The following is a 13,116-nucleotide window of genomic DNA, read 5'->3' on the forward strand; positions in this document are numbered from 1 at the left end:
ATATTTAGCTGAGGAATTAAATTGTCCTATTTTCGATCATTCCAAAATAAACAAAAATCAGTGATTTAGATGTCCAAAAGAAAGGTTGCAATAAAATTTGGTTTTTGAGATAAAGATGAACCATTTATAGTCAGTCAACGTTTCTTAACGATTAAGACAAGAAACAACTGCTGTAGAGTGTGCAAAATTGTTTTAAAAAATCATTTTTATGTTTTCAGGCTTCTGAAACATTTTCTGCTAAATTGGATTTGTGAAAATAAGTAAAACGTGGGTTTTAGATTGTGAAAACTTATTTAGAAACATCTAATATTACCTTTGTTAACACTGTTGCTTACAAAGTAACTTTTTTCTGTTTTCTGTTGGCACATATCAATATCAGTCGCAAACATGTAGCAATATTCAGTCAGGATTTGCATCCATTTCACGTGTAGAATGATTCTCTAGGGTATAAAGAGAGACTAGAATGCATGATATGATACACAAGTACGACGAGACATACGCCACGATTAACAGCTGAAGAGAGAGAAAGAGCCATTGGGATGGTGCATTTGGGATCAACATACAATACTGTTGCCAACACCCCGGAAACTACCGTATCACGGTTATAAGACTCATTCAGAGCTACAGCAACTAGAGTCACTGTAGACAGACCAAGAAGTGGACGTCCACACATCACAACGCCAGCTGAAGATGGGTAGCTCCATCATGAAGGAGGAGAGTAACATGCCTAATGGCGTTTAGTACATAATGCGGTGTAGGCGTTGGACTATTCAGAATAACAACACCATTTTCCATCATCCTTCTGATAACTGTTTGTCACAAAATGTCTAGATTGTACATCTACTATCAGGAGACAGAGCGACACGCCCACAAAGAGACTTGTGTAACAACTCAATGAACGGTGTCTGTAATGGATGTGAATAACATTACCGTTGACACATGAGATCGGCGGCGCCGACATGATGGAAAACTGCTGTAGATCTCCAAACAGGTACTGCATTTCAATAGATATTAAAATGTCTGGCAATCCTGCTTTGGGTCATTCCTATCAGCAAGTCACATTTATTCTCATAAAAAAACACTTGTGAAAGTATCAAGCTCTCGACAATCACGCAAACATTCAAATTGTGCATCGTGCATGTCGAAACTGCAAATGTTTATGAATATGTTATATTGTATTTTTGCTTTTGGGTTGAAATGTGACCTGGTATCGATTTTGACATCCAATACGACATCCTTAAATAACCACGTCTTGTTTGTGTCACTTTGAGACAGCATCACAAACGTGCGTGTGCTTTCTTTCTCCAAGCAGTTCATGACACACAAGTAGCTAGGAGAACTACAAAGTTTGGTCTACTCAGAACTGGAATAACTGGCTGTGATGTATAAATGAAATACGTAAACGATTCACAGGATTTCTATATAAATTGTACGTTTGAGCTTTTTAACCAGTTTCCTGTAACCAAAGACGGAATAGTCTCTTAAAACATCAACTCATTTTACGATCCTTCAGAGGTTCACCTGTTCTAATCGTATGAGAGGGATTCCCCCTGGGAAAAGCAATATTGTGAAGTAATTTAACAGACTGAGAAATGAAATAGATGTTCAAAATAATTCGAGTTAACATTAACTGGAGTGAAGCACAAACCAGTGTTGAAAAAGTGAACACCGGTCATGGCACAGCATTCCAGATTTCAGCCAATACAGAATGTCTATGCTGCTTATAATATTGCTGATCACAAATCACCATCGAATGACCAACAATCAAACACCGGACCATGTTTTTGTCTCCAAGGCAGCTCGTATTACTTTTTCCGACCATGCGCAAGTCTCGCTCCTTTTCAAGATGATTCTTTTTCCGAAGTTGGATTTTCATGTGTTTTAGCGTCATTCATAAAATCAACTCTCGGGTAGGCAGCCATTGAATCTGAAAATATTTTTAATAATACTTTGAAATTGTATTATTTTTGTAAACGATGATATTAGCGTTATGCTTGTCAAATTGCGGCTGAACGTTTTGGTTTCACACAATCATTCATCGATCATCCTGCCAACCTGATTTATAGAACTATCGTCACATAAGCGATATTTAATGAAATAACTCATCCTGTCAGTATTCCTTGCACTTACTACACCACGTCTCTCCATCAAACACTCTTCAAATGTTCTTTGTTTCATATCACCACTAACGCTCGTCTTGACCCTACCAGTGCTGTACCGTTACCAAGGTAGTTTATAGTGGTTTAAAATAGGGAACGGCTATTACAGCTATTTTAACCGATGAAAAGATTTGCCTCATCTCCAGCGGAGCTGTTATTCTGCATGTTTTGATTTGTTGTGGGTTCTAAAAAGCCATTGTTGAAGTAAGTATCGTCATAAACAACAATCACTCGCGTCGAGGAACTTCAACAAGGACAAGAACCCTCGAGCAATAAAAGACCAGGAACACAAAACTTACAGCTGATATCTAGACTTTTAAGTGGTTGCCAAGGTGACAATGGAAAGGCGAAAGCATGGTTGTCACAACATGAAAAGAATCCTCCATGTTTTGGTGGAATGGCATCAATACATTCTCCGACGACTATGGCCTTTCAGTCGTGGTAACACCGATGTTAAATAGACAAAACAAGAAGCAGGAAGCTCAGAGTATGATGTCGTTCTTTTTTAACGCGCCACGCTATGGCAATTTTAGGACACCATATCAGAGTTGGTTTTGCAAAGTGATGGTAGTATGTATTAGTATAATTCTGGGGACTAAACTGAAAAGCACATGTGTATACACTGACACACGCTTGCGCCCGCACGCACGCACGCACGCACGCACAAGTGCACGTGAGAATAACGCAATTAACGCAACATTTTGTACTATTTCGCTCAACCTTGTAGTCCCAAACAGTCGACAATTCAACACTCGAACAACATATCTCATTTGTTTGTAACAATGTTCTATGGTGTGTTGACCCTTTTATGAGTGTATAAAATAAATTATTTCTGTTGTTAAATAAAGTTCACTATACTACCTTTGCCATCCAAATTGGGTGACTTTATGAAGTTAGGTCACAGGCATGGAAAGTTTTGATTGAAATGATGAAACTGTATGTGGTTGCACACACAACACTGGCATGGGAATATTGTCACACCGTGTCAACATTACCGACTTCCGCGCTACCAGAGTGTTTTATCTATTAGGTTACAGGTTCCAATGTCAGTTTCCTACTAACCCGATGCGTTCCGAATGCATCGATATTTTTGTAGAAATGTGACACAGCATCGAGTTTGATATCGTATAAACACAACATTCTCAAAAAATCATTTCGTAATGGTTTTATTTGACTGCAAAATTTTAAAAAACGGTGAGTGTTTTCCTGCTCCCGGCAGTTCATGGCGTACAAGCACTTAGGAGAACTACACAGTTTGGACTGAGTTGGACTACCTGGCGGTCATGGTCACTATGCAGATGTCAATATGTGATATAACCAAATGATTTACACACACACACACACACACACACACACACACACACACACACACACACACACACACACACACACACACACACACACACACACACACACACACACACACACACACACACACACACACACACACACACACACACACACACACACACACACACACAAAATATATATACTCAGTCCAAAGTGTGTAGTTCTCCTAAGTGCTTGTACGCCACGAACATATATATATATATATATATATATATATATATATATATATATATATATATATATATATATATATATATATATATATATATATATATATATATATACACACACACACACACACATATATATATATATATATATATATATATATATATATATATATATATATATATATATATATATATATATATATATATATATACACACACACATATATATATATATATATATATATATATATATATATATATATATATATATATATATATATATATTATGCCTTTGACCTATTTTCAAGCTATATAAGTTTCCTGCAATCAAAGACGGACAGCTTTTGAAAGCATCAACTCACTTTACGATCCTTCAGAGGTTTTTCCTCTGTTCTAATCTTATCAGAAGGATTCACATTGGGAGAAACAATATTGGGAAGTACTTTAACATGCTGAGACACGACAGGAACGTTTCAAGAATAAATCGAGTTAATATTGACCCACATGAAGCACAGTGGTTGAAACATGTATTTTGAGATGAAGGGACCTTGTCTGTGTAACTAACACTCTCACTACCCAAGGACCACTCCCGAGAAATGCGTGAGTCAGGGAAGGGGCACCTGTTGACAATGACAGACACTCTGTAAACTCACGGGGAATCAATTTACCAAGTTCCCCCATCCCTGATCAGATGGCTGCCAATATGATCACAACAAACTGAAATGTGCAGCTGTCACTCCGACATAACTACCTGCTATATGACGACAGTCAGACGATGGGAAGGCCAGCATGCACTGGGACACACTGGGGCAGTAATTGCCACCCAGAGCACAGGCGAGTTGTGTATCATTGGTCAGTCTGATTATTATCTATGTGTCTGAATACCAGTACCAAACATCAAACACACCAATATATAGCTGATGATTCTTGCCATACAGTTTATATTGTCTGACAGTAGCTAGGAAGGAATGCTTGACATCTGCAAACAGAATGAACAGTGTCTACTTTATCGAATACAGCATTATTGTATTACATACGTACCTTATTTTCTCACTGAAAAGGACATAACTCGGCACTTGTGCATTCACTGATCATCCTGCCAACATGACTTGTAGGACTCTTTCTATCAAGAAAACATGCCTCTCCCTTCAATATTCTTTTCTCCAACAACACCCACACGGCCCCCTCAAACTTTCCTCAAATGCACTTTGTTTGACGTCAGCACTAATACAGGTTTTGACTCTCTCCGTGTTTGACACCGTCTGACAATGTTCCCATACAAGTGTTGTCTCAGGCCAGTTTCGATGTGGGTATTGCGGGAAGGAAACATGTTAAATATCTACAGTTTTATCATTTCAATCAACATGTTCCATTCCGGAGCAGTAACAATAGTCATTTCACTGCCTGTCTCGATGTCAAAGTCAACATTGTAAACTTAAACAGAAAAGATTTATTTTGTACATTGATGAGATGGTCAATACACCATAGGACAATGTCACCAAAAACAGAGATTTAGAAGTGAGGTAGTTAAAACGTGAACACGAAAAGCTGATTCAACAGGAATTTCATTTATGAACTGGGAATCGTCCGTTCCTTTGAAATTCCGTCAAACTGGTCGTTTGTCTGAATCTCTTGACATTCAGTATGATGAGGAACCTGAACCGACAAATGCTCGCTTTGGTGATGATTAAACGACATTATGTATCATCTGACTTCATTCAATTTGACAGAACCGAGGTTGCGATTAATGACGCGTGTTCGAAGGCCCCAATTGCTGCCGTGAATGTGACAGTGCCCGGATGAGTGCCAGTGCCGGGATGACAATGGAGATTGAGGGAGGGGCGGGGAAGCTTCAGAAACTGCATCAGCAACATTTGTAGGGGGACGCGTGTACTGAACCTTGATTTGGGTGGACACAGTGTAACAAGTCAACCCTGACCACGCAGTGCCTAATGTGAGGGCATGTGGTCAGGCGTCTAGGCTATTGGTCGAGTTCAGAGGAGGAAAGGTGCCTGAGCGGGCTAGGCGGCTGTCTTCGTGTGCTGGCGATTAGGTGCCTGACTCTGAGGATGCGAGTTCGAATCCCGGACGGGACTCAACCCCAAAAAGTACTAGCATTTGTACTTTACTAAGAAAGTGAAATCCCAGATATGACATATGTAACACATTGTTTTTATGTGTTGATCACCATCATTCGCCAAAGTTGATAGACAGGATGACACTAGTCCTTTTAACGACCACTGGACGATACTCAACCCTAGCATTGGGGCCTATGTATAACAGCGCCCCCAAATCAGGCACAGAACAGAACTGAGATGCACTGGGTACTCGTTGTGTAGCCTGTCAATGTAAAAAATCCTGTAATTAATAAGTTGCTCTTACCCAAGAAATCGTCCTGACAGTTCCTTCGTTGCTTGTGCATGGGAAAACCGGGAACCTGACTTGTCGAAGTCGTATAGTGCTACAACAGTGACGGCTGGGATGTTAGAATGTGTTCAAAGTGTATTTTCTTTCTTCATAGGAACGTCCGGTGAGGCAACAAGTGCTAAGAGGACAATAACCCTGTTTTCTTGTTGAAATTCCGTGCATGGGTTGTTAAAGAATGTCTTAATATAATGGACGAAATATGTTCGGCATATTGGTATATTTATGATTGATATCTCAGCAGTAGGTCATTGAATATGTAGATCCTTATTCATAATTTCAAATTTTACATAATATATATCCCTAGCTATTTTTGTCCAGTATATGAACCATTCGCATGCACACTCCTCCTATACACTGACGTGGTACGACAGAGTTGTTGGTAGAGAGGATTACCAATGTAAACATTACATTAGTTACTGCCAGCAGTACATTGGAATTGATGGGAAGGCAGACAACCATGTGATTCTCTATCACCAACTAGCCGGTGCAGACAGAATTACATCTTGTACGTGAACCGCCCGACCATTATGCAGGCGGAAAATAGGGGGAATGACTGACCTTTACACTGAAGTGTTGACTGGTTGGCTGTTTGGGCATACAAGTGGAGCGAAATGAATGCAGTGAGAGTATCGTTCTCAACCGCACGTGTGCGTGTTCGTGTGTTAGTGTATACATTTTGCGCGTTCTTTTGTGTATACGTGTGTGCGCATTCGTGTTTATGTTCTTGTGTGTCCTAGATTGTTTAGTTCCGACTACCAGATTATTAACCAGTTAGAAGTACTACTGTTTCGTGACATTTCACTCCACCCGCTACACCCACAAAGTTCAGACATCTCAAATTTTCTGGTGTAACGGCCATTTATTTCCATATGTGGTAGTGTGGGAGGGGATTTAGTGTCCTTGCACGTCTAATCTACAATACAACCTGATGTACGCTCACCCTGCCCGAAAGTCTTTGGGCATGAACAAAGGTCAGTTTACTTGCATCTCCTCTAAAACACGTGACACGGCGATTACCTCCCGCTGTTTTGAAAGCGTGTGGTTTTACGCCACCTTTAACAATATCCCAGCAATATAACACCAGAGACGAGGTTATACATTGTATCCACATGGAGAATCGAACACAGGTCCTTTGTTTGAAATATAGAATTGGGATTGTAACAAGAGCTCATGGTACTTGACAAGATTGCAAGAGTTACCTCGCTTTTTCCAGAGGAAGATATCTTTTGCACTTTACTCCTTTACTTCCAAATGACTAAATAATTTAAATCATCTCTTGAATAAGCTGAACGAACTGCCACATGTAAGCAGGGATTCTTATCACAGGTGCGAGACGGTACCACTTGAACCTGGAAAATTGCATGCACTTTACGACATTTTTAGGAACATTTTGATCATCCGCTTTAAATTCAAGCACAGGCAAACTGTAGCGCAAGTGGGTTTGCGCAGCGTAGAGAATATGAACCGTATTCATATATGCCAGCGATGCGCTTCGCTCGCATATATGAAGACTGGTCATTTTCTCTACGCTGTGCAACCACATTTGCACTACAATGTGCCTGTGATTCAAGAAGCCAGAGTATTTCATTCGTGATAAGAAATAACGTACTCTAAATTGTGGACGTTGTGCAACTCTGACAATATCAGAAGCTTGCACGTGTTCATTCACGAACCACTAGTTTATTCAACACCTTGTCATTACGTCAGAGGGGCTGTGGTGGAAGCCTTGTAGTTAAAGCGCTCGCTCGTCACGCTTGACCTGGGTTCTATTCCCCACATGGGTACAGTATGTGAAGTCCATTTCTGGTGTCCCCCGCCGTGATATTGCTGGGGCATTGCTAAACGCGGCTTAAAACTAAACCACCTCACTCATATACTAGGGACAGAACTACTGAAATCACATGAAGCAAACTTTGTGTCTGTAAAAGAGAACCTGACCTAGTCGAAAATTGGTGGCATTAAAATATTCAGGTGAAGAGGTTATTTGTGTGTGTTAATTCAAAACTAAAGTTTTTGATCAGAAAACACATGATCTCTTCAAATGTAGTTTCAAAGCTTTATGTTCCCAGTCTACATTAACTTTAGTATGTTAAGTTACTGAATGAACAGGCAACAGTGTTACCATGGATCTACGACTTTCAGTCATCAAGTCATCTGTTTCTCTGTTCTGTTCTATGCGTGGCTGCACCATAACTGTGTTAGTATGCATCATCAAAGTTGTACACATCCACTTTAAGCTTTACCTGGTATTATGCCAGCACTCTGGCAATATTTGAACTATTATTCAATTCACTCACTCATACATTGTGGGGAATACCGATAATATAGTGTTCCTGTACAATTTGATATGTAATATGTGTGATAGAAGTCCTAACTAAACTATTACTGTATGCATAATTATGCATATATTCAGCAGTGTCCCCGCTTGTTTCCCTTTTTGTTGTTTACCAATATACTTATGTTATGCAATCAAGTTAGGACCATTCAAACCTATGAATAACTCCCTGGTCATCAGAATGGTGGAAATACTTCTGGTTTCATGTCAACATCCGTGTTCTTCAATTCAGACCTAATATTAACAAATCATTAAGAAACAACTTGATGCTGATATTTTATTTGATATCAAGCACATCCATTGACTGAAACAGATCTAAGTAAGTAGACATACCAATAAATATATCACAGTTGTGCTTGCTAAATACAGGCATTGTTGTTGGTAAGGGGATACACCCCACATAAAAACTGACCAGTCCAAGCACCTGCCTATGAATGGAACAACACAAGTGACCTCACTACACCATACTGAGTCAGACAAGCAAGGCCTGAGTCAATACATGATCAGATTTAGAAATGAATTTGTATTTTCACTCATCCACAAAACAAACTGTTGGATGAGTACCCATCTGTCTGAAGGTGAAAGTGATGGTCACAAGAAATCCTTACAGTCACAAGAGACAGGTTAATTCCTAGCGGTGGCCATATGTTTATTCAGTGAGGAATATCTAGGATAAAACAACAGGATAATTTAGGATAATTATCAACACTCGATTACCGTTTGTACTAGCAAGAGCTGGAAAGCATCTTTACTTAGTGATGATATTTGAACTGAACACTGACACTGAACAAAACTTCCGTCAGTTGTTGGACCCTACTGAAACTGTTGTCATTGTATAACAGTTGTCATTCACAAAGACACCTGTAGATAGTTACAGATTAAAACATAACACCATTTAATGAATGTGTAATGTAATATTAATACTCTCCTAAAGTCCTGATATGTGGTCCTGAAACTGTTCCCATGGTGACCCCGTCAAGAAACCATCTGTCCTATCTCAGCTGAGTTATTTGACAGTGGAACTGCCAAACCAATGTAACAATGCCAGATAAGAACAAATCATTGTAAGAAACTTGCACTTAATTAAGCACTTTTTAACGCACAAGTATTCACAAAAACATGAATGGTATATTATGGTACCCAAGAGCACTTTCGAAGGGTACATACATAATGACCAAAATAAATATTTTATCTGACTGTAAAAAACATATCAAGATGTTGTCTCAAAAACAACTTTTGCTACTTTTTATTACAAAGTGTATATCAAAATATAAATGGGTCACACAAACATGTAAACACTGATATCATTTCACACTAATCTGTACATTACTATTTCAATGTCGATATATACAAATAAATTACACATGTTAATATCATGCACATGTTGAGAAGTTCCTCCAAGTTTGATGCTTGCACCATCCACGATGGTCTGACTAGATGCCTCCTCTGACCTCAAACCCCTCATCTCTCAAGGTCACTTGGTGACATACACGTCTCCACCTCACGTCGTTTCTGCATCAGACTCTGAAACAACAGGAAACAAACTGTGTTCATGTCTTTTTTATTTTCATATGACAAAAACCTCGGTGGATTTTGTGAAAATGTCATCCTCTGTAACTCCAGGGCTCATAATCCAGTAAACCTAAACCATCCAGTGGATCCATTCCTGTGGTCATTGAGATATAGTAGACATTGAATATCACAAAGAACACAAAGAAGCAGAACAGAATGATTCAAAGGACAACAAAGTAACTATTGCCAGAGATATATAATGTCCAATAAACAACTCTAAAGGCATTTTATATTGACCTGTGGCTACATTGATGTACAATCAACCAAATCACAGACCACCATGACGTCCTGTATTTAATGTCGTTCTGTGACCAAAAGAATCTGGGTGAGAAACATAGTTGACTTATGTCCCTGTGGCTACACTGACACGCAATCAACCAAATCAGACCACCATGACATCCTCAGGACACCTGCCTCCCATGTTAAAAAATAACACTGACCTTCTTGAGAGTGGAAAGTTGTTGCAGGATCATGTCCTGCCTGGCTGTTGGATGACTTTTAACCAGATCAGGGTTCAGAATGGGATCCTGAAAGGCAGGAACAACATGTTAAATGTACAGCAATGACAAGACATACATGTTCTTATTACTTACTTGTTGAAGATATCGCTTTTTAAAAATTTTACACTGTTATTACATATAGTGCAATAATATGCTGTATGTACGACAGCAAAGTGGTTCATGGTTATGACATCACAATACTAATACCTGTGTCACAATAGTATGAGACATTGCTTGACTCACGGAAAGCTGAGAGTCATCACTCTCTTTGAATTACTAGGAATGAAGCACTTTGCTCCAGATTATTTTGCTAATATTGTGTGAGTAATAAAAAAAATACTAAACAATTTGTAATACCATATTTATGAAGCTTGTGAATGATATTGGTATCTAACTTGCTTTTGTTTGTTAGATACCAAACCATTTACTCGTTTCATAACTATGGTATTACACAGGACATTGTGTAGTATTCTCTATATATCTACACAATGACCACAAGGAGGCAGACAGCAACTGGTGAAGGCTAACTTTCATCCTTCTCCCTTTTCTAATCCTGATTTGTTTCATTTTTAATGACAAGCATATTCCAGCAATGTATACGTTAGACGTGACAATCCAGTGATTGACTTCATCAGCACTGACATATGCATCTGGGCAATGATGACATGCATCAACAAGTCAATAAACCCGACAACCAACACACCAAGCTGCTTCTCACAAGAAGAATTGCTTGCTGAAAGACATTATTTTGAATAGTGAAATGATCTCTACTTAGTAATTAGATGAAGATTTTCAGGTTTTCTCAAAGTTTTTTTCTGTCAAAGCAGCAACCTATCATCCAACACAAACTGACACATGTGACTGAATCAGCCAGATGAGACTCTTTCTCCACTAGTTATCACAAACCTAAACAGAAGGTCAGAGGGAAATTGTGTTTTACAAACACAAACTGACACATGTGACTGAATCAGCCAGATGAGACTCTTTCTCCAATAGTTATCACAAACCTAAACAGAAGGTCAGAGGGAAATTGTGTTTTACAAACACAAACTGACACATGTGACTGAATCAGCCAGATGACACTCTTTCTCCAATAGTTATCACAAACCTAAAGAGAAGGTCAGAGGGAAATTGTGTTTTACAAACACAAACTGACACATGTGACTGAATCAGCCAGATGAGACTCTTTCTCCAATAGTTATCACAAACCTAAAGAGAAGGTCAGAGGGAAATTGTGTTTTACAAACACAAACTGACACATGTGACTGAATCAGCCAGATGAGACTCTTTCTCCAATAGTTATCACAAACCTAAACAGAAGGTCAGAGGGAAATTGTGTTTTACAAACACAAACTGACACATGTGACTGAATCAGCCAGATGAGACTCTTTCTCCAATAGTTATCACAAACCTAAACAGAAGGTCAGAGGGAAATTGTGTTTTACAAACACAAACTGACACATGTGACTGAATCAGCCAGATGAGACTCTTTCTCCAATAGTTATCACAAACCTAAACAGAAGGTCAGAGGGAAATTGTGTTTTACAAACACAAACTGACACATGTGACTGAATCAGCCAGATGAGACTCTTTCTCCACTAGTTATCACAAACCTAAAGAGAAGGTCAGAGGGAAATTGTGTTTTACAAACACAAACTGACACATGTGACTGAATCAGCCAGATGAGACTCTTTCTCCAATAGTTATCACAAACCTAAACAGAAGGTCAGAGGGAAATTGTGTTTTACAAACACAAACTGACACATGTGACTGAATCAGCCAGATGAGACTCTTTCTCCAATAGTTATCACAAACCTAAACAGAAGGTCAGAGGGAAATTGTGTTTTACAAACACAAACTGACACATGTGACTGAATCAGCCAGATGAGACTCTTTCTCCACTAGTTATCACAAACCTAAACAGAAGGTCAGAGGGAAATTGTGTTTTACAAACACAAACTGACACATGTGACTGAATCAGCCAGATGAGACTCTTTCTCCAATAGTTATCACAAACCTAAAGAGAAGGTCAGAGGGAAATTGTGTTTTACAAACACAAACTGACACATGTGACTGAATCAGCCAGATGAGACTCTTTCTCCAATAGTTATCACAAACCTAAAGAGAAGGTCAGAGGGAAATTGTGTTTTACAAACACAAACTGACACATGTGACTGAATCAGCCAGATGAGACTCTTTCTCCAATAGTTATCACAAACCTAAAGAGAAGATCAGAGGGAAATTGTGTTTTACAAACACAAACTGACACATGTGACTGAATCAGCCAGATGAGACTCTTTCTCCAATAGTTATCACAAACCTAAAGAGAAGGTCAGAGGGAAATTGTGTTTTACAAACACAAACTGACACATGTGACTGAATCAGCCAGATGAGACTCTTTCTCCACTAGTTATCACAAACCTAAACAGAAGGTCAGAGGGAAATTGTGTTTTACAAACACAAACTGACACATGTGACTGAATCAGCCAGATGAGACTCTTTCTCCAATAGTTATCACAAACCTAAAGAGAAGGTCAGAGGGAAATTGTTTTACAAACACAAACTGACACATGTGACTGAATCAGCCAGATGAGACTCTTTCT

General features: G+C 38.9%; 1 protein-coding gene across 5 annotated transcripts in view; it reads right to left on the bottom strand.

The window, feature by feature from the left end:
- Positions 1 to 8,704: 8,704 nt before the first annotated feature.
- LOC137296168 (coiled-coil domain-containing protein 66-like) overlaps positions 8,705 to 13,116 on the bottom strand; it is a 33,277-nt gene continuing 28,865 nt past the window's right edge. For all 5 annotated transcript variants that reach the window (XM_067827874.1, XM_067827872.1, XM_067827873.1 and 2 more), the window contains 2 exons: positions 10,454 to 10,540; positions 8,705 to 9,965 (listed from right to left, as the gene is read on the bottom strand). In XM_067827874.1, the coding sequence (XP_067683975.1) occupies positions 9,903 to 9,965; positions 10,454 to 10,540 (150 nt within the window). In that variant the 3' untranslated portion in view covers positions 8,705 to 9,902. The remainder of the gene's footprint in view (positions 9,966 to 10,453; positions 10,541 to 13,116) is intronic.

This window comes from Haliotis asinina, chromosome 9 (assembly GCF_037392515.1).
Source record: "Haliotis asinina isolate JCU_RB_2024 chromosome 9, JCU_Hal_asi_v2, whole genome shotgun sequence".
In the NCBI taxonomy this organism is placed as follows: domain Eukaryota; kingdom Metazoa; phylum Mollusca; class Gastropoda; order Lepetellida; family Haliotidae; genus Haliotis; species Haliotis asinina.